This window comes from Podarcis pityusensis (genome assembly GCF_964106645.2).
Source record: "Podarcis pityusensis genome assembly, chromosome: 2".
NCBI classification, from domain to species: domain Eukaryota; kingdom Metazoa; phylum Chordata; class Lepidosauria; order Squamata; family Lacertidae; genus Podarcis; species Podarcis pityusensis.
In genome coordinates, this window is record NC_138029.1 from 43793295 (window position 1) to 43815544 (window position 22250).

General features: G+C 44.8%; 1 protein-coding gene across 5 annotated transcripts in view; it reads right to left on the bottom strand.

The window, feature by feature from the left end:
• ADGRL1 (adhesion G protein-coupled receptor L1) overlaps positions 1 to 22250 on the bottom strand; it is a 135546-nt gene that overhangs the window by 21637 nt on the left and 91659 nt on the right. For 3 of the 5 annotated variants that reach the window (XM_080996012.1, XM_080996009.1, XM_080996013.1), the window contains exons 5-17: positions 20373 to 20390; positions 11841 to 12641; positions 9845 to 10159; positions 9252 to 9355; positions 8943 to 9128; positions 7637 to 7675; positions 6059 to 6242; positions 3221 to 3343; positions 2878 to 3083; positions 2399 to 2569; positions 1771 to 1980; positions 919 to 1139; positions 99 to 165 (exon numbers count right to left, since the gene is read on the bottom strand). In XM_080996012.1, coding sequence (XP_080852138.1) covers positions 99 to 165; positions 919 to 1139; positions 1771 to 1980; positions 2399 to 2569; positions 2878 to 3083; positions 3221 to 3343; positions 6059 to 6242; positions 7637 to 7675; positions 8943 to 9128; positions 9252 to 9355; positions 9845 to 10159; positions 11841 to 12641; positions 20373 to 20390 — 2645 coding nt within the window. The remainder of the gene's footprint in view (positions 1 to 98; positions 166 to 918; positions 1140 to 1770; positions 1981 to 2398; positions 2570 to 2877; positions 3084 to 3220; positions 3344 to 6058; positions 6243 to 7636; positions 7676 to 8942; positions 9129 to 9251; positions 9356 to 9844; positions 10160 to 11840; positions 12642 to 20372; positions 20391 to 22250) is intronic. The other 2 variants (XM_080996010.1, XM_080996011.1) reach the window with 2 other exon arrangements.

Here is a 22250-nt window from a genome sequence, read left to right on the forward strand (position 1 = left end):
AAGGGCTCCAGTTCTTTCCTCAACTTTGGGACTCTGATTCTTTGACAGATAAGGGAAATCCTTGAGTGTCTATTCCCAAACAATCCCTAGTGACTCACCACAATGACAGAAGAGACAGGCCCAATGAAGGTCCAGATGAAGTAGTTATCAACTCGAAGCCAACATCTGCCAAAAGAGAGCAGGGAAGTGTCAGATGGAAGCAGGAAAAGCACCTCAAGCCTTGATTGCCTGAGTGCTTATTGGCACGAGATGACACTCACCCAGAAATGTGCTGTCAAAACCTTGCCTGTTCTCTGCTCATTCTTCTGCCCTGCCCCTCTGTCATAACATCCTTTAAAGGACTTCTCACCCCTTATCTTTCAAGTCACCCAAACCCACCTCTAATCTTGTTTTGCCAGCTCTGTTGCCAACCTTTTCAGGCTCATGGGCAAATTTGGGTTTCTGAGCAAGTGCTGTGGGCACCATCCCCTCTGGCCACATCTCTCCTCACTCCCTTGGTTCAGCCTGCCCTGCCTCCCCCAAGAGAGAGAGGAAGTCTGGGTAAGTCAGCTATAGTAGAAAATATAAGCCTGAAAAAGAGCATAGAACTAAAAGAGGAAGGGGGAGAGACTGTCACTCTTCCAACTTCCTACTATGTACTTTTCAAGAGAGAAGAAGGTCATCATCCTCACCACCTCATGATCAAGGGGGCAGGGCAGCTCAGAAGCTTCATGGGTGTCAGGGGAAGATTGCCAGGGTGTCCCTAAGTGTCACATTGGCAAACTCTGCTGTGGTGCTCCTCCTCCCACAGTTAGCATAGAGTTATGTGTGCAGTGTACTAGCCTCCCCCCCCATCCCCCAGTTATGCCTCAACCTCCTGTTTTTATCATTGCCATGCACCCTCCACTAGCCTCTCCCTTTGGCCTTCCATGTACTCACGCTTTCTCGGTGCCATAACTGCGGTAGTCAATGGCGGCAGCAATACCCACTACCAGGGCAGGGAAGCAATAGCCCCCCAAGTAGTAGTACTTCTTGCGGGAGTATTCGCTCTCAAAAACCTCAACCAGCATGAGGTAAAGGTGGATGGCTTCCAGGCACATCCAGGAGAACGCTGCCAGGAAGAAGTAGTGCAGTAGCCCTGCAAAGATGGGGCAGGCAATCTGGGATGGAAGGGGAGAGACAGAAAAAATCCCATCAGCACAATGCCTCTTTTTGTAATGCATTTATTGAATTAATTTAAAATATCCTGTTTTTCTGACTAATCAAAAAAAAAAAAAGAGCACACAATAATTTTTTTTTTAAAGGCAGTGATGATTGGGAAAGGTGCTGCACTTTTAAAAGTTGTGTAGTGACCACAAGGGGGAAATGCCCACCCTTGTACCCTGCAAACGCACACAATTTCATCCCTGGATCTGCAGTACCTCCTCATGACAACTGGACATGCCTATGACACTTGGCTGTTCCTGGCAGCAGTGGTGACTTAAGCAGAGGGGAACAATTGTGTTAACTGTCCACTTCCCAGGTGTTGCTTCTGTCACGAACAAGCACATGCCCATGCCTGGTAAACTGAGTCTGCTCTAGAGTGAGCTGAAACTTCCTGCAGATATCCCAATCCTGATACCCCCTCCCCTCTGTGGCTGCACTGACTTGGGAAAGTCAAATGTTCCCCAGTGGGATCTCCATCCTGTCCTATTGTACCACATGCCCCTTGGTGACTCTCTCAACTCCCTCCATGCAGAGGAATATGCCGTGGTGTTTTTGGTGTTGCTCTGAGGGGAGATTGTCACGCACCTCATACTGTGTCTTATCAATGCCGATGAGAAAGAGGAGTTCAGTGATGAAGAGATTTATGCAGAGGTTCTTGTGGATGGTGTTGCGGTCAGTCTGCAGCCCACGCAGGAAGCAGAAAGTGGAGATGCAAATGGCCAAGCAGACCAGGGAAATCACAATGCCCACCCACGTGATGACAGACAACAGCAGCCCATTGATGCGGCCCTGGTACTGAAAGGAAAAGCGGAATGAGGCTGGATGTGCACAGCTTTCCTCTCCTGTTAAGTACTCTCCCCTGTTGTAGAGTTGAAATGTTAGCTTGACTGTAATACTGGTAGCACTTAATTTACCGTCCTCTGCCAATGGACTGTCTCCATCTAATAAACTGCCACCCTCCAAGTAACTGTTAATCCAGGGCATCTTTATTACGAACAGGGAAAGAACCAACTCCCAGTGTTTCATGTAAGAATAATGACCACCCTGATTTTCTGGGTTACCCGTATTGACAAGAAGATACCGGGTGCATAAGGAACTGGAAGGGGGACCTTGACAGTGGCTTGGGATGGTGGCAGAAAACCAGTTCTCCCTGCCCCCCAACCATTCTGGAGCACCTTCCCTCAGCCCCCATCAGTGGGAATGATATTCTTACAATTTCACGGTGTGCCATGAGCACAGCAAAGTTGGTGAGATGGCTGCATGCACAGGTGGTGTGGGTCGTGTTGGTCTCCACCAGCCGACAGCCCTGCGTGGACCAGTAACCCATCATGGAGCGCTCTGAGTAGTTCCAGAAAGAGCAATTGGCATTGAAATGGTTCTTCTCCTACATGGAAAAAAATATGCCTGTAAGAATTGTCAATTAAGTGGGGCGAAGCCAGAGCAGTAGAGGGGCCCTATGCTTTGAGAAGTTGGGATACAGGAAAATGGTTCATTCTGGAGAGAATGGGAGTGATTTGGTACACAATCAAAACATCAGTGTCAATGCACTTACAAAGCATAGAGTTTCCAATGTTGGGCGTATGTGTGCAGAAATGGGATACAGACCACCAAGTGCCATAGTGGGGCATGCCCTAGGATGTGCCAAAAATGGGGGAATGAGCACACTGGTTCCAGATGTCACGCAAGTCTCACCTCCAGGTGGGAGAGGGTAAAGATGACGGGGTCCATCAGGAAGACGCGGCTAGATTCCTTGTTGATGGAGGCAGCAATAACTTGTGAGTTGACAACAAGTGAGGGGCTAATTGAACCAACCTCACTACCCAGCTTGATGGTGGCATTCTCAGTAGAGAGGAAAAACCCCAAATTTTTGTAGAGAATGAAGACAACCTTGACCACCCCTGAAGAGAGAAGAAAGGGAATCAGGGCCATGATATTGGACCACAAAAAGAGGCAAATGTGGTTCTCATCACATTAGAGAAAAGATCTTTGAGATCCTGGCGTCCCTTTCCCTCCCCGAATTTCATTCCCCGCTCACCATTACGACTGTTTTGCTTGATAGTGTTGGCTGAGAGTTGGATGGAATTCTTGGTGGTATACTCATGTGGGAAAACAATATCTGGCACTTGCCCCTCTGTATTCAACACTGACACCTCCAGCACTGCAATGAGGAGGAAGAGCGAGATGAATACAAGCAGGAAACATAGGCACAATATTCAGAACAATTTTTAATTATCCTCTTTTTAATTTGATTCCCCGCCCCATAAGCGGAGCATATACCTTTCACATGTTACCTCATCTCTGGACTACCTGAGCAGACATGGAGCGAACCTGTTTCAAATTATACATCTGTCCTCAAAATGCTCTGTGGACACCAAATTGCCATCCCTATTTTGTGGCTGCTAACACTATATTTGGCGATAGTTTTTGTTTTGTTTTGCCCACATCTCTATGGTGAAGTAATGTGCTAAATGCAAAAATTCTGTGCAAGCATCTGTACCACTCCTGCCTGTTTCTTCCTTTGATTTGTTATTTCCACTCACTTATGAATTGCTGTTCTCTTTCTTTGTCTAAATAGCCTGAGCTATTTTGGAATTTTATTGCTTGCACTGCTGCTCTGGGGTCACTTAATCCAAGCAGCAGTGACATACAAGAGAGGATTTTCAGAAGACTAGGCTTTAATGTTTTGTTTTAAGAGCTTTGGGTTAGGTTTCCTACCAGAAATGAAAGTCCTTCCCCCCCCCCAAGAAGATGCTTGAGAAAGCTGTCAGTTTATAGTGCTGAAGAACATGACTACTAGAATTGTCTGCACAAAGAGAATTAGCTTGCACAATCATAATTGTCTAGATTCTTTGACAGTTCTGACCAAGCTAGTAACACCTGGTAGAATGCTCACTTGTAATAAAATGGTTTGGATGATGCTGTTGAAAGGTTTGGCAATAGTTGTACTAATGGATTCTATCTCATTAGTGGTTATCCTAGGCATAAAACATGGGTGGGTTTTTCCTCCTTCAATAGTGCAGGCTAACATGCTTAATTGGTTCCCTGATGTAATTTTATAGTTTTTGCCTCAGCCTTACCTTCTGCCATAAGCAGTTCCTTCTTCTTGTGCAAGAGCCAAACAATTTAAAGTGAACATCAACAGATACTGACATGTATTATTAAGCAGTACAGTGCCTGTCAGTATGTGGGACTTTCAGTGTGTGCACAGCCATAGAAGAGAGCTGCATTGGAAATCCAGCAGGAACAAGAGACCCACACAAGACCGGTGCTTATATAAATGTGTGCAGGGAAATGCACTAGGAATTTAGCTGGTGGGGGGCGGAGAGGACATCCATCTCTCCCTCCTCACATTACTCGCCCTTTTGCCCATCTGCTCTATCCCTTTTTGCCTCCCCTAATTCCAGCCTTCTCTTCCCTCCATGTGCTCCAGCTCCTCCTGCCCTTTTCTTCTCTACTTGCTTCAGCACCTCAAACTGCACCTCTTCACTCTGCTGCCCAGGAGAACTGTCTTCAGTGTAGCACTAGGGTTGGATTTCTTCAGTGAAGCTCTGCCATCTTGAAGGTTCTCCAGGTACAACAGTATGGTTTGGTGTCGTCACAGCAGGCAAGGAGAAAGGATTGGGAATATATGGTTCTCCAGATGTTATTCGACTCTATCATCCGTGGCCACCACAGCCAGCAGCCAGGGATGATGGGAGTTGTAGTCTAACAATATTTGGAGAGCCACGAGTTTCCTATTGTTGGCTTAGACACTCTGCCTCCCCAAACTCACACAGGTTTCAAGGCAATGCATTTTCAACTGCTTTCCCACTCGAAGCTAGTTCCTGGGTTGGGGTGCAGAGACAATGCATCTTCAATACAATGCCTCTTTCCATCCCCTGAAAGCTAGTGCTTGCAATATAGGCATACCTTGGAGATATTGCGGGTTCGTTTCCACGCCACCAAAATAAAGTGAATCACACAATTTTATTTTATTTTGTTTCCCAGTGTATATAAAAGTTATGTTTTATATAGTCTATTAAGCCAGGCCCCCCCTTGCTTCACAGGCAAGAGGGGAAGAACCCAGCTCCAGGTCTAGCCAGCTCTACTCCTGTGGCCAGAAGTGGCAGGGGGCTTCCTTCCCCCGGAAGTGGCCAGGCTTCCACATCCTTTTAAGAAGCAATGTCTACAAAGCACAATAAAGCGAGGTATACCAGTATATTTCTTGGTCACTCTAAAGCACAATAAAGAGATGGAACTCAGGGAACTGGATCTATTATGTTATGATTGTTATTTCTATAGCACTTTCCAATTCTCATCAGCTTCTCATCATAACAATCTAGTCAATTAGGTTGGCTGAAGTTGACTTGTTTGAGTAAGCTTCGTGTCCAAAGAACCACTTTACACAAGATAAATTTCTCTTAAAGACACTGCGTTCACAAGGGAAATGGTGTGTGCACCCTGCATATACATTGTCCTGAATAACTAATGCACACATACCTCTTACTGGACACATAGGAATCAGAATCTGTGCAACTTTCTAAATGGCAGCAATGTTCAGGTAAGAAATTTGTCCAATGCACTACACAACAGATTTCCATGGTACGTTTGCATGGTAGCAGTAGACGTGCTTTAAGGACAATCCCAGTGCTTATAAATAAGGGCTTTTCCCATACTTAAATGACAGTTCTTCCCTTTACTACCAGTATTTGATATTTCTCCCTCTCTACATTTAGAAGGCTCAGGCACTGTGTCTGCACCATTCAATGCAAAATTTGGAAGCAAAATATTGGGGTCTCTGAGTAGGGATAACAGCCTCTCCTTGCCCCCCATCCCCTCTATTCCTTTCCTCCCCCTTTAGTTCTTCTATGTGAGCCCAGCATCAAAGACTTACCCACATTAGTCTTGGCAGTGACAAAACGGGCTGGCTCTTTGACATTGTCAGCCAGTAGGAAGGCTCCCTCCTCCAGGATGTCAAGGAGCATTGTGGCTGTGTGCACTTGCTCTGTGGCATTCATGTCCTTCCATGATTCTAGAGCTTCAGGTCGCAACAGGTTGTCCACCGTCTCCACCACAGCCTAGAATGACATAGAGCTCTGAGAGAGGATGGAAGCACCCCCCCCTTCCTCTAGCTTCCCATTGTATAATAAACCAGCTACAGATGCCTCCTCTCAGGGAGAGAAAACATTCATGTGTCTTTGTGTGGTGGCATTGCTGTCACCACCTGACAATTCCTTCCAGGCTGCTTTGAGTATAATTTTACAAGTAGTATTGGGATTTTAAAAATAAAATAAAAAATTGTGCATGAACCACATATTTGTTACTCCTTTGTTGTATAGGAATTAGACATTCTCCCTCCAAGCAGCCCTTCCATTGTAAGGGGATATAGTATTTTCCAAATATTCCATAGCTGGGGAAAAGCAATTCTTCCCCTGAACAGCACAGGCATTGCAATCAACTGCCTTTGGTAATGCAGTTATGTGTATTGCACAGGCACCTACTAGAAATTGCCTTTGTTGAGCTCAATGATGAGCAGAACAATCCCGTATCTAAATGTCTATGCCATTTGTAACTGTTTTAGGTTGCTTTTCTCCCTTCACATTTTAGAGTCTGAACACTTCTCCATTGTATTATTTCTTCACTAGAGCATGTATTTATCGCCCATGCGCCCACAGAAATGCCCTGTCATTTCGTGCTTTTCCTTTTTAAAATGTAGCTGAATTTATTATGTACTTGATGACTATTTAGGGAAGTTATGGAAAACAGCTGAAATGATGAAGCTATCCAGTTATATCAGAGTAAAAGAAAAGCAACAACAAATGGATAGTACTGTTGAAAACTGCTATTATTCGTACATTATTGGAACCAGAAATATAATGATAATGTACCATGATTTCCTTTAGTATTATGAGAGTTGTCTTTATGTGGTGTTCTTAGAGTAAAATAAAAAATAAATATTGTTTTGGTATATTCTTTGAATCTATGTGTTTTCTCTTCATCCCCAGCCTCCAGTTATGGAATGGGCATCTGTCATGATTTTTAAAGGAAGGTGGAGGTGGGTTTTCCCAGGGAAAGTGTTAGGACCAAAAAATTAAAAAATGCTCAGACACAGAGCTGTAAAGTGCAGATCTGTGCCTAATAATGCAGTCTGGATGAGTCCATACTCTAAAATGGCCCTATGTTGTGACAGCTCCCATGCTGATGCATTAAAGAGGCCCAGACTGGGCCCATTTCCGTTGAGGTCCTGCCCCATCTGTGTTTGGGGAGTTTCCACTGGTTAATACCAGCCCACCCATCATCTGGACAGGGGCTCTGGGACATGCCTTGCCCATGGGGACAGCTCTGCTCCACTCAAGCATGTTTGACTGAGGACCTGGATTGTTCTGTGAGATTCAAAACTGAGAAAAACTTTGCTTCTTGGGTAGCAGCTCCTATCTGGGTTTCAACCACAGGACCTGTTAATCACACTCACCTTAATATAGTCCTTACATGTCCTTTCTCTCTTGTGCATCTGCAGGGTGATACAGCCATGCCCAAAGTAAGCAATGGTTCAGGTGGACAAAGAGAGAGAAAATGATTAGAACGCAATTTCTGCAAGAAGGGTCCACAGGGATAGGTTCAATGGGGATCTTAAGCACATTTGCTCTGGCCATGAAGTCACTCATCAACAGGAAGAGATAATGAAGGCATATCCTGAATGAAAGTGTGGATCCAAAGCAACATCTTATTTTACATTTAGATAAGATTTATTTACATTTGCTAGAAAGACTGTTGGAGTGGCTGGACAGCAGCAGCATTTGGTGGACTGCACCTCAAAAGTAGCCATTTTCAGCATAAGCTGAATAGTCTCACATCAGACTATTTATTAAGAAGTGGGTATAGGGAACTTTGTTATTAGGATTGCATCACACAGCATAAAATAGAGCAAGGATGTGCAACAGGTAGATCGTGATCTACCAGTAGATCACTGGACATCTGTGGCAGATAACTGGCTCCCCCTAAAGAAGCTCAACAACTTTGACCTGAACCCCCAAAAAGGGGGTCGATCACTGCCAGTTTTTAACACTGTGAGTAGATTGCAGTCTCTTGGGAGTTGGCGACCCCTGAAATAGGGCATCCATTACAGAACTAGAATCTTTCACTAAGCTCAGAGATCTCAGCTTTCATTTCTAGCTCCCATGGTTATTGTAAAACCTGGATGCAGGTTCATGGTTTCTAGCTCCAACCCTTCACTCTCGGTGACACCCTTCTGCCTCAGCATGCATTGCTCCCAATGCCTATAAGCATCAATCTTCCTTTACCACTCCTTGTCCCCCAACACCATGTTGCCATCTTTTTTCTTATTGGACTCTTGTACTTTTAAAAGCTGCGCAACAAGCAGAAATCCAACCAGTGACACCTTCACCATGCAAAAAGCTTTACTTGATGAATTGCTATCCCCCCTCCCAAGACCAATTCTTTTGACTGGGGTCAGGCTCCCTGCCTGCCAGCCCTAGAACCACTGTCTAAGCCAGTGGCTTTCAACCAGTGTGCCGTGGCACCCTGGGGTGCCTTGAATGGTGGTCAGGGATGTCACAGGCAACACGGGCCTCTGCCCCTCTTTTCTTCCCTCCCTCCTCTGATGCCTTCTTGCATCTCTGCCTCTCAAAGTCTTGCACAGCTGTTTGTTGCAGCAGCCCTGACTACAAGCTCCCCAGGCGAATGGTTCCTCTGGGGCTGGCCAGTGGGACTCAAAAAGTTTGAAAACCTCTGAACTAAGCCATTAAACTACTATGCACCTTGTTGTAGTTCTTGCCAGCTGACTCTCTCTCAATAGGGCGTAGCGCTTGAAGTTGTGCATCCAGAATGTCCAGGAGCTGCTCCATTAGTTTGACAGAGGAGCTGACATCTCCGGCGTAGATGGCCCCACGCGTATGCCGGGCTAGCTCACTGGCAATATTGGCTGCATTCTCTCCACTCTTGATCTGCCAAGAAAGGAAAAGGAATGCAGACTGGCCTCAATCAGGTAAAAGGAGCTGTGCATGCATGAAGCCCAAATGTGAACTGTCTGAGTGAAGACCACTGTAATGGGAAGGGGAAAGCAATACCTTCTGTGCCACTTGGTTGACCCAAGGACTTGTGCAGTTGCTGAGATCAGGCCCCCGTGGGTTCCAGTTTCCCTCCGAAGCAAGACACTGGAAGGAAGCAATACCTGTGCATGGGACAGCAGGGGGGAAATTCAGTCAGCTTCCAGCTGCTTGGTTTCCCCCTTCCACCCCCACCCTATCCCAACACTAGACCAGAGATTAAGGGTCTCAGAGAGCAATCATAACCTTAGTAGTGAATGAAGAGCTCTCTTCCTTGACAGTCCAGTTCTCACATCTAACTAATATAGCAAGGAGTACAGAGCGGGGATAAATGGCTTAGTACTGTGGCAATAACAAGATGAGTTCTGTTAGCAGGGGATGGCAGGACCAATTCATCCCACTGAGAATTGCCAGCTCTGAGTTCACACTGCAGAAAGTCGTGTGAATGAATTAAGTCATAGCAACAGTTCAAGCTGTCACACTTTCCTTGAGCTGAGTGCTGTGGGGTCACAGGCAATATCCTGTAAGCCCCATTTGCTCCTTGCACCATTGGCGAGAATACACTCTGCCGGAGTCCCATCTTCTCTAGGACTCAAATGAAGCCAGCTCATTACCTCGTGTGCCCTTAGGGCAAGGCCTTTCGACCAGCATGCCTTGCTGTGTGGCTGGCCACTGGACACGCCGCACCTCCTTGGCCTCACAGAAGAGCTCTGGAGAGACGTGCTGATTGTTTGCTGGTGGACGCCGGGTGCTGGGCATTATGGCGGTGACTGGGTGAAGCTCTGTACCCTTCTGGTTTATGGCACCTATGGGGTGGGTGGTGAGGGGCACCTGCCGTGTTGTAGTTGTAGCGGCAGGTGAGACTGTGCTGGTGATGGTGGTGGGACGAACGGTGGTTGTAGTGCTGAGTGGTGTCGAGGTGACAGGGCCTGTGGGTAGAAAGGCAATTAGATTTCCACCCACATACAAAATATCCCCACAGGTTCAGCCACCACATGCTGCACACAGAGTAAGATTACCTTTTCTTATCTGAGGTAGAAAAACCAAAGAGTTGGACGCACTATAAGGCAGGTTCCTATGCTCTTAGGTAGCACTGGTTTTTGATTTGCATCAAAGCAAAGGTCTCTAACCAGTTAGCTTGACGAGTCCCTACTAAATTCTTCACATCTCTGAAAGTATATATCTGCCAGGTCCTTCCTGAAGGGATGGGACACAAAGGGCTAAATCCTCACTTGCCATTTTAAATGTTAAAAGAAGTATTCATGAGCATGATGCTGAATGACGTTTCCTCAGAACCAAATATTTTTAATTAATCAAATGCTCAATTTCAATGGAATTGTTTCTATCTGGGAAGTTTAGCAAAATTCTGTTCACTCTGAAAGTAATCACCTTTTGTTCTCTTTAACCTAAACAGGATTGGTGGAAGAAAAGGCAGATGCAGCTTCTCCTAACTATTCCACTCCAGAGCCCTGTTGTGCATACACACTCCAGCATCCGTTGTGCTTCCTGGCACACCTGGAGACCCATTTGAAGGGGCCAGGCAGCAGGTCTAAGGAGGGGGTGGGTGGCAGGAGCTGTGACTGCCTTTCTCTTGCTACATCCTCAGGTTTAAAGGGCAACATCTGGTGACCAAGGTAAAAGAAGGCTACATTTCGCTCTTCCCCACCCCAACCCTGCAAGTAACCTGTACATGCAAATGTAACCTTATTCAAGTTTAACCGTTAGTGTTGCACAGGCAGCAGCTGTACAATGGGGGCGAACAGAGAAACAAATTAGCTGCATATTGCACTAAACAAATCTGAATCTGCCACTGCACCTGGGCATGACTGATCTTGAATTTCCTGTATTCAAAATAAGAACAGATTTCCCCCCCTTCAGTCCAGCTTCAAGGAATTAGTTTTCGTAGACCCCAGGCTTCTGCCAAATATTGCACATCAGACAATCCATCTCTGTCAATTTAAACTCCACGTGATGCTAACTGTCAGAATTTCAGGCGCACATTAATTCTTTTGGGGTCACAGAGAGTTTGAATTGAACTGAACAGATTCTCTGATGCTTACTGTACGACTGGAACTAAAAGACCTGCTTGTGGCAAAATGGCAAAAATGAAATATATTTTCAAAAGCCAGCTTTGGGACTGAAGCCTTGCTTTGTAAGATGAACTTGCCATTATATAGTTGGATGTTTCCTGAAATGTGATGGATGGCAGAGGATGGCAGAGATATTGAACAGTAGAAGTTGGGAGAGACAATGGCTCAATAACTTGAGATTGCTCGCAGAGTATCCTAAGTGTGTGTGTGTTGGTGGTTAGCTCATGTGAAAATGTATCACTCTTAAGCAGTACGTTTGGGATTGCCTATACATAATCTTTAGTATAATGTATATATTTTAAATATACATGTATTTAAGAAGTAATTTCAAGTGAATGCTGTATTTGCAGAAATGTACAATTAAAAATGGGCATTAAGCAAATGAACACGGCTTTTTTTGTCCCCTAATGTATTTGACAACCCAATGGAAAATGGGAGGAGAAGCCAAGGGCCCATGATTTCAAGTCAGTGACGATTTCTCTACCCCACCCCATGTTCAGGTGCAAAGATTATATCTCACCAGTACTTGGGTCAGGTGGGCCAAACTCAAGTGAGTAGCGCAGGACAAAGTAGTTGTTCCACACATAAAGTTGGTTGTCACGGGGGTTGTAGTCAATGGAGGAGATGAACTGGTAGGGGTTTGGGAAGGTCAACGAGATGGGTTCCTCCCGGTTCATATTGGTGTTGAACGCATAGTCAACACGGTTACCAGCTGCTTCACTGTCATCGTCCACGTAAACTGTCCGCACCACATAGAGGACTCCGCACACCATGAAGGCATTGGATGCTGAGCGTTTGTCATAGCCGGTCTCCCACGTGCCCTCAAAGCGTAGCGTGTAAGGATTCAGTTGGCTCACCACTAACCGGCCATTGTTGCCTTCAGTGGCATAGATGACCCATAGCCCATTTTCATCCACTGCCAGGTCAATGTCAGTCTTGCCGCCCCAACGGTAGGGTGAGGTGTCATGGTAGTTGGCTGTGTTGATGACTGTCTCTCCGCTCTTAATGCGCGTCCGCAGATCATACTTGATAATGTTGCGTGTCCGCTCCTTGTTGTAGAAGACTGCTCCATCGTATACCACAAAACCTGTGCCGTCAACCCTGTTGGGCAGGCGGTAAGTGGTGGTGTGCCGGGCACCTACATAATCCTCCCACGAGGCATACTCTGTCAGTGTGTCTGTCCGGTATGGGATCCATGGCATGACGTATATTCTGTCTCCGGCTTGCAGAGGGTCCTTGCACCAGGCTCCAGACTGGTGCTCTGATTCATGGGCCGAGGTAGGTTCCAGGATCTTGTGCAGTGTCCCCGGGCAAACGAATACTAGGGAGGGGATGTAAGGGAGGAAAGGGTGATTGGGTAAAAGGGGGGAAATCCAGAAAGAATGTGATAGAGCAAGAAGAAAAAAAAAGAAAGAGAAAGAGAAAGAGAGAAGAAAGGATAAATTTGTAAAAGGCTGTTGGCAGGAGAAGTGAAATCCGCGCTGAGTTTTGAGAGCAGCTGCAATCATGAGACTTTTATCTGTTATTGAGCAGAGACGGCTCAGTGACAAGTTAAATAAATACTGGGGGCAGGGGAGCATCAGAGGAAAGAAACAATTTCTCCGGATCAAATTAAAAAGGGAATTTAGGGGTTCCAAACCTTCCCTCCCTTCCTTTTGCTACATTCTCTAGCATTAAGCAGAGGATGTCAGATTGTTTCCCTGCAGAGATCTGAGTGGCAGCATCTGGGAAACCCATGAATCTGAGCAGGAGTGTTGCTGAACTGACAATTCTAGCTCCTACTCTCTGGTTGCATATTCTGCATCACCTTCTAGAAGTCAACACAGCAACAGTTTAACAGCTATGGGAAAGCAGTTGGCACCAGCTAAACCCTGCATGATCTAAATCAGATGCTCTACATTGGAGCAAATGGGGCAATACCACCTAACGCTATGGAAATCAGATTTTTAAAAATGAAGGGCTCAGTATGGAGCTGTGAGGCTGTTTGCCCTATGGGATCCATTGAGTAGTGTATGCTTATCTGGTCTGAGGGCCTGGTGGAGCCAAGTATTCTATGAGTCTCTCTAGAGGAGGGACATGTTTGTTGTTTACTCAACTGGACTCCTACAGAGTTTCTGTTCCACTTGATCTAGAAGCAGCTGAGGTTGCTTGTCCTATGGAGCTCCTTTGGAGCTGCAAAGGAGTACCTTTAAGGCTGGTAAGATGATCCAAAAGCTATCCTGTTCCATGTTCAAAGGGAATTACTGTTTCACTATGGATCAAGACTAATTTATGCCAGCCGCCATGCAACACTTAAATTCCAGTTGTGTTAGCACTGAGACAGATGGAAATTGGTCCCTATTTTTGCATCTGACTCTTATAGTTCTAATTTCTCTCAGGGATTTCTAATTCAATTTTAGAAACTTAAAGTATTCTTGAAATAGCTGTTTCAACCCTTCCAACTTTCATGGAATGGATTAGATTTTTTTTTGCAACTTTAGAACAGCTTCGTGGGAATGCCTTCCCATGGGGAGGGGGTTGGAAAAGGTGAGGGGCTTCCAGCCCTAAATTTCCTCTACTGATATTAAAACACTGTTCAACGGGACGTTGGGGAATGAAAAACAAGCATAAGAAAGATCCAATGTTTGGCCAGTTAAAATCCCCCTGAATATGAAAGAATGGGTGTTTCCTCTTCCTGCTGAAAGAGACTATTTTTCAATCCCTGGGGACAGAGAGCTGTAGATTAGCTGAGGGACTGGATCCCTTCTGAAAAGAAGAACTAAAGGTATTGTAGCAGAAGGATGAAGTAACCAACAGCTTCTGCTTCCCCCATATCCTGAGTGCCACTGGAGCAACTTATCAGCCAGGTTTGATTCACATCAGCAAAGGACATGAGACTAGTGCACATGGCAGGGGGTGGAAGGAGTGATGTGACAGTGGGAGGGAGACCTGGGCAGATGGGAAAGGAAAGCCCTCCCTTCCACCCACAACCACCCAGTTGGCAGCCTGGAATCTTGGGAAAAGCCGGGAGGAAAAAGTTTGAAAGGAAGACAAATCAGGCTAGGCATTCTGCAAGTGTCTGCCTCCGGTTAGCTGGAGCAAGGCTGGGAGAAAAAAAGCATTTAGTGGTGGAAGGAGCAGGTGGGGTGGGGTGAGGAGAGCAGCATCATAGCAGAGAATTCACCTTGTCTATTACAGAACAGTGTCACTGAGCGGCCATAGAGGAGCCATCACACTAAATCCAGGCTGTGGGCTTTAAAAGGCTGCACAGTGTGCTTGTTAACCACACCTCATGATATAGAGGCCAGTATATTGGGTTTGCTGTCACAGTACAAGGGCCAGCGGAGTGGGGTGGAACCTGATCCCAAGCAACCCAGTTTCTGCTGGGGGCTGGCTTACTGCTTCTGCGTGCGGGATCAAATATACTTCGCACCGAAGTGTCCGCAGGGTTTTACTTGGGCCTTGTATCAACTCCAGAATGTCTGGGATATTCTGTGAATGCAGAAGTGAATTCTCTGCTCTGGCTTTACTAAATAACGCACAGTTGCTATGATGTGCCACATGACTCTGGACACAGCTTGCACTGAAGCTTATTGGGGATGGGCATAATTTAGAGACTGCTCCCTTGGGCTGGGGTCAGTACCATCAAACCCTGTCACAACACACCTGGAAGTGGATGAGGTGTGCCAAGGGTTCCAAAATTAACAGCAAATCGGGAGGATGGGAATTGTCTGGCACCAGCCATGGGGGAGGAGAACAGCACTTTTTGCAATGCCAAGCCCCCACGGAGCATTTATTAATAACCCCCCCTGCTCTCCCAGATCCAGACAGAACCTTTATGCTGCCATACCAGTACAAGTGGCCAGAGATGTGTTTCTCATCCACTTTTGCTTAAGTGAAGGGAGAGGATAAGGCAAACTTGGGTCTCATGACTCTGGCACAATCTACACTACAGTTAAGCAAGCTTAAGTCCCATAGAAACCAGTGGGATTTATGTGGGCTTAAGTGTATGCTAGATTGCTCCCATTGTTTCCAATGGTCACAGTCCTTGGGTAACCTCAGAGGGAGAAAGCAGGGCTGAGTCAGCAACCTGAGGAGTTCACTCTTATTCACAGTGTTTTGGTCTCCATGGAGATAGCATGTTGCATCCTTCTTAGCAATAATAAACAACTGATTTATTATCATTGTCATTGTTGGAAAATTCTACATTCTAACTTTCGTGGTGATGGGGGAGTACTGGCACATGGAAGGGATAAGAGATGATTCATAGAGATGGACAACTGTTGGTCTAGAAGCCAGGAGTTCTTTGCTTCCCAACACCTTCTAACTAATGGACATTATTTGTCCTCTTGAGAGCTAGAGGCAGAACTCAGGAATCCTGGCTCAGAGAGACAGAAGTCATTTGAGGCTTGCATTACACATTACAATTTTAGTGGTGCAGCTTACAGATCCAAACTGAATATCTGATAAAAACCCTAACCTTTGAAAAGCTTGGAGGTCTTTTTTTTTGTCCTCATATGTTCCACTATGGGGCCGTAACGCAAGGAGCTGCCTAGCCTTCCCTCCTTTAACTTGTTTTAAAGAATGCATGGATGAAATAGGCCAAGGAGGACGGGTTGTAAATTACTTGTCTTTCCCCCCTTAATTAGGAAGAAAGAGAGCTTATCAATCCTAGTATACTAGGTGTGCAGAGATCATCTATTTAGTCCCCTTGCATAAAACAGTACGGCTATCTGATATGGTCTGTGGTGCAGAGGGATGTAAAGTGATGGATGGGTTCACTAGTGAATGACAGCGAGTCAGGGGGAAGGGGAGCTGCCTAGCCTAAATGTTAATGACAAGGTCTGTTAAAGATCCCTGTAGTGTTTTCTGGTGTGACTCATCAGACAAGAACAGCTTAATGTGGAGCAGTTGGATTTTGTAGTGCTGCAAGGTGTCCCTTGTGTTAGCTATTTATCTCTGTCTAGTCCATAGTTCTCAAACTTTGTCATAGTGAGTCTCTTTCAATTCAAAATAAAAAGCGTTCAAGACTCACTAAGTGGCCGCCTCAAAGGTTTTATTTTTATTGGCACCGGTCTCAAGCCGTAGTTCTTAAGACTGTGCCAGTGTCACTTCACAGTGGCTGGATGCACATGTCACTTTCATGTTTGTGACACCTGTATCCTCCCTCACACCCCCACCCCCCATTTCTGCACCTTTCCAAAGGCCACATCCCACAAGCCAATAACAGGGCAAAGTTTTTGCCTTTTGTGGCACCTGAGGCCAGAAGATGGTCTATGGCTGGAGTGAAATACAGTACTGTTGAACAAGCTGCCCATGGGTGTGAAGGAACCTCCAGATCAATGCTGGGAAAAGAGAGGATTTGACCAAGTTGGTCAAAGTGGCTGGCCTGCTAACTTTATCACTCTCTTATCACGACCCTTCATTTCTTTTCCTTCAGAAAGGAAGGTCATTCCTTTTCCTTACTGGGAAGAGGAAGTGTTTGAACCCCTAGGTCAGTAGAGCTCCCCTCCCTATTTCCCAGGGGATCAAAGCTGCCACATGGCCAGGGACCCATCTTATATCATGCCCATACCCATCCAATTCTCCCTGCAAATTGATGGTCATGCTTCAGGGAAATAGCTCGGAACTGAAAAAGTCATCATCATCAAGCCAGGGTGTGGAGCCTGAACCTGTGAGCTCCGGCAGTCATGGTTTGACAGTAAAAAAATAACAAAAAATTGTCCAGTAGCACCTTAGAGACCAACTAAGTTTGTTCTGGGTATAAGCTGGGTATCTGAAGAAGTGTGCATGCACACGAAAGCTTATACCCAGAACAAACTTAGTTGGTCTCTAAGGTGCCACTGGACAACTTTTAAATTTTTATTTATTTATTTTGACTGCGTCAGACCAACATGGCTACCTACCTGAATCTAGAATCATGGTTTGTCAGCTTATCCTTTCACTTCCTAAAGCCCTCTATGGTTCTTTTCTAACTAGTCTCACAGGCTTCTCTATCTATAGTGGAAAATGCAGGGGATGCAACCACCATCCCAGTAACCTAGATGTAGCTCACCTAAGTACTGTGCCATGAACTGAAGAGTTTTCTCATTTCTCTCTCAAGGTCAAGCTGTCTATTGCTTTGGTTGGGAAGGAGCAGCATTAGAGTGAATAGGCTGTCTGGAGCCACTCTCTGATTATGTACTCTTAGGACCAGTTAAGGACAGCAGCGGCTTGGCAAGAGAGAGGAAGTCTCCAGAATGGAAACAGCAATGTTTGCCATAATTCAATGCATGTGCCCAGAGGCTGCATGTAGAGTTGCCAGAGGGTGAAGGCCTAGTCAGTGCACACCCAGGATGTGCTCATGGAGATGGATCCACATTCCTAATTCTGTAGATGCTTTCAGGAGCATGTCAACTTTGTTTTAAATGGTACTATCTACCAGACTGCTGAAGCACTCAAGGTGGCTAGTGTTGTCTTATGGATTTGTATGTGTGTAGATGGCATTTGTTTGCTCCTGAATGTGTGTTAAATGCATCTGTGTTTGTGCTATCAAGTGCATGTGTTTAATCATATATCTCTATCTTTTTCTGAATGTAGAGCTATCAATATGGCTGTGTTCATGTGGAGTTTTCTATGCATTACTTTCAGTTCCTTGGGTGACTGTTACTGCTGTGTGATTTGTGTGTCTCTATGGTTTACATTGCACAAATACACCTCTGTGCTATTTTTATGTACATGCCACCCTTGCCTACGTATGACGAACTGAGGGCACAGATGGGCAGCTGGATGGGAGCAAAACCCAAGAGATTTCAGATTTCTAATCCTGCCTAACACCTGCCTGCTCTGAACACCTTGCCTGACAATGTCGCTACAAAGCAGCTTCATGGAGTCTCACAGGTTCGGCTCAGCCCAGCTTCCCATCTGGGTTGGTGGGGTGGGATGGATGACTCCTGGCAGCGGGGAGGAGAAACACACCATTAAAGAATGAAGCGCTGGCGAGGGGGGGACAGCACAAAGCGTTAACTGGTTCCGATCCCTCATGGATGGGGCAGTGTCGACTCAGCCTTCTAAGTCGGGATGGGGGCAACTGTGCTCTGGGGTTGGGGGAGAAGATGTCAGAAACAGAGAAGGAAACAATCAGTAAAAATCCACATCCAAAACCATGGAAACCTGTGGAAAAGAAAAGTATAAGTATATGCCTCCATCCCCAATCTTGGGAAAAAATTCCAAACCAATGCAGGAAAAAAAAAATCAACAGTGCTTTTAGAACAAACTAAACAGAGAGAAAGAGAGAGAGAGCGGAAGAAAGAAAAAGAGAGAGACATGGGTTGGGTGGAATCAAGCCTGGCTTTTGAGTTTTACTATTTTGAAATTAATTAATTTGCTCGATTCCTAGCGCTAACCTGACAGCTTGTCCCTTGTTAAGACAGGCTCATTGCAGTTGTGAGTCCTGATACTTACATTAGGTATATAACCTCCAGATCTAGCCAAGACATTCAAATTAAAAATACATTGACTGACCCCCACTTCTTTCATGCACCACCCCCATCTTCCCCCAATAACAGACAGATAGTCAATGATCATGACTGCAGCTTTCTTTAAAAAAAAAACCAAAACAGGCAGAAAAGGGGGAAAAGATCCACAAATAAAATCACCCGGGATTGATCAGGAATTTAAAAAGAAAAGAAAGAAAAAGAAACAGTAAGCAAGAAAATTAAAAATTCCCACATCAAAGTGGTTAGTATATTGGTATAATTTATGTATATGTATTCTAGAAAATGTTATTTTCTATGGGTTTATCTGATTCTCACATTATCATGATAGTAGAGCAGAGGAAAAGAGTTAAGAAAAGAGAAATAGGCCCTTCAAGACATGTCAGAACATTACTTGGAGGTTGGGTGTGTGTGGAATGACTCAATTGAAAAAAATAGCTGGGGGATTCTCTCCAAAGAACTGCCTAAGCTTAGGGTAAAATTCCCACTAAAAGATGGATCACAAGTGGAATAACTGATGCTCAGTTTTATCCACACATTTTTTTCACTTTGATTTTCAGACAGTAGTAGATAACAAAGCTACCCTGGTTAAAAGTGGCACCACTCAGCATGTGCAATTGAATGTTCCTCACATAAAAGTGAGTCCACAAACAATAATGTATTAAATATGGTGAGAGGCTCAAAAGAGGACCCCTGCTCTATTCAATAACTGAGAAAAAACATGTTTTGTTCTGTGCCTTACATCCTGATCCTGAACACATAGCTTTGGGAGTGGCGGGGGAGGGGAGCCCCACTGATTGCAGTGTATAGGATCTAAGATGTACATTTCCACTGCAATCTTACAGGCTGCTTAAAGCCAGAATGGCTCCTTGATAAAAATTAAAACAAAGTTCTAAGTATGTAACAATCTCGAAAAATGTGGAGGAAGGCCTGGAAGTATCATTTGAAAGTGCCCAAAATAAAATATTTTTTAAAAAAATAAAAACACACCCTCCCCGTTGTTCTTCTGTACTGTGGCAAATTTTTATATGTAAATCCCATAAAATTTCAAGCATTTATTTTTTAAAAATCAGGAATTGGGATTAGAAAAAAAGAAAAAGAAAAAGAAAGAGAGAAGTTGTGGTTGAGGTAGGCCAAGGTACCCAGTTGGTTGCCATGGAAACACGAAGAAAGGAGCAGAGAGAATCAGTTGAATGATAAAAGACGCAGAGAACGGGTTGGAAAAAGTGTATTTCCCCTGAAGGAAGCAAAACCAGAGAGAGGACCCAGACATTAATGGTGCTTCCACTCCACATGTGAGCAAGGAGAAATGGAAAAGGTTTGGAAGGGCAGTTGTTAGATGGGTTACTTTATATGCTTTATTTGCTGAGTGCTGTTTCGTTATTGGAAGCTTTGTTTCTGGACAGGGAGGGGGATGCCAATTGGAATTAGTGAGACCAAAGAGAGAAGAGGTGGGGAAACCAAGGGGAGGGGAGGTGGGAGGTTAGGAGGAGGAGGATTGAGGAGAAAAGGTAAAGGAAGGTCACATTAAATATGGCCACAGAGAAAAAACAAGGTGCTGGGTTAGGGGTGGGGTCAGTGGTAATGTTGTTGTTTACCTTTCTGTTCCACTTCTACTTTATGCATCGGAAGGGAGAGAAGAAAAATATATTGAAAAAAAAAGGTGCAAGAAGGAAAAAAAAGAGAAAAGAGATTAAATTGCTTTTGTTTCTCCCCGCACCCTAAAGAAACCATTTTTTCTTTCTTTCTTAAACTGTCAATCTCCCCTCCCCTCCCCCCACCAGCCCAACAAACACCAGCCCCTCCCGCTTTGGAATCATTTCAAGGCAGAGAGCGTGTTGGGTTTGGTGGTGGTAGTTGTACTTTTTCATTTCTTTTTTCGTCTGATCGGTTTGAGGTTTACAATTTTTGGAGGGTTTTTTGTTGTTGTTTTTAATTTTGTGCTGGCGACATTGCCCTTCAGAAGAAAAGTCAGAAATCAAAACCAACCAGAAAGGACGACAAAGGAACAAAACACAAAAGGGGGTTGGGTTGCTGGCTCAAAGCAGTTTGGCGGGGAGGAAGGTGGGGTTGGGGGAAAGGTAGGATCAGGGAGAGCAAGCAGAAAAGGGAGAAAGGAAAAGAGCAAGAGTTTGAAAAGAAAAATATCCCAGAATACCTTTTTCCCCCTAAGAAAGGCTTGACCTATCATGACCATAAATGCATTGCCTATCCAGTTCACTCCCACATCAATGAGCCTATTTATCGATCTGTAAATCCTCCCATGTTTCTATTCCTTTGCTCCAACTCATAATTACTGTGTACTATATTCATAAATACACATATCCTTATCTCACTACCTTATTTTACCCTAGCAGTTACGTAACTTGCAGCTGTTGATGTCAATGCTGATGTATAAGGTGCTGCCTTAAACAGAGCCAGTCCAACACTGACTAGCAGCAGCTCTGCAGGGTCACTTAAGGGAAAAAAGTCAATTCGAGTGCTAAAAACTAGGGACTTCAAGGACTGGACCCCTAGAACTTTATGAATACAGAACAAATCATGAACTCTGACCCCACTGCTATTACATGCAGATTATATCCCCAATTAGATAGCTTTTCAAATCACATCTTCTTCAAAAATAAAATATGCCACTATTTAAGACACTGGAAGTAGTCCTTCGCTTTGCTCTCTCTGGGTGTGTCCAGTTATTTATATGGAACAAAATGAGTGTCTTTTCCTTTACTATGCCACTAGTCCTGATCCAAAACCGGTATCTTTACAACTATACAAATACCATGAAGAACTACATGAACTACAATTCCCATCATCCCTGACCACTGGTCCTGTTAGCTAGGGATGATGGGAGTTGTAGTCCTAAAACATCTGTAGGGCCAAGCTTGCCTATGCCTGAACTAGACCATGTTGCAAAGTTTTTGGTCTAGTCAATTTTACCCTTAAAGTATATTGCCCTTTTCTTCCTTTTTAACCAGTCATCTTTTTAGCCATTAGTCATCTTTTTTTCATTATTATTATTACTTATTGTTGTGGGTGTTGTTATGGTTATCTTTATTATTTTAGGATACATTTTAAAGTGCTTTCAAAACCTGCAAAGCTGGTTTGACTAGGGACCGTGGTGAAGCACAAAAACTGGCGTATACAGCTCTGCAACACTGTCTACAAGTTTTTTAACAGTTAAAATCTGTACATCGCCAGGGAATGGGAAGGTGTCGGGAGTGATCATGTTGATGACCCAAGTCTTCCAACCATTCCACAGTGAAGCAATGCTCTATCCATTGGCAAATCCCCCAGAGCCATAAAAAAATCAATCAGGATCCACCAACCTCTGAGGACAGATCATATGGTCCCTCATCATTGCAGACAGGAATACTTGCTGCAACACGAAACTTCACTAGATAGTGGCTGGATCATGGCAATGGGATAATATCCACTCCACTTCCAGACAATCTCCCTCCCAATTTGGAGGAAAGGGTATG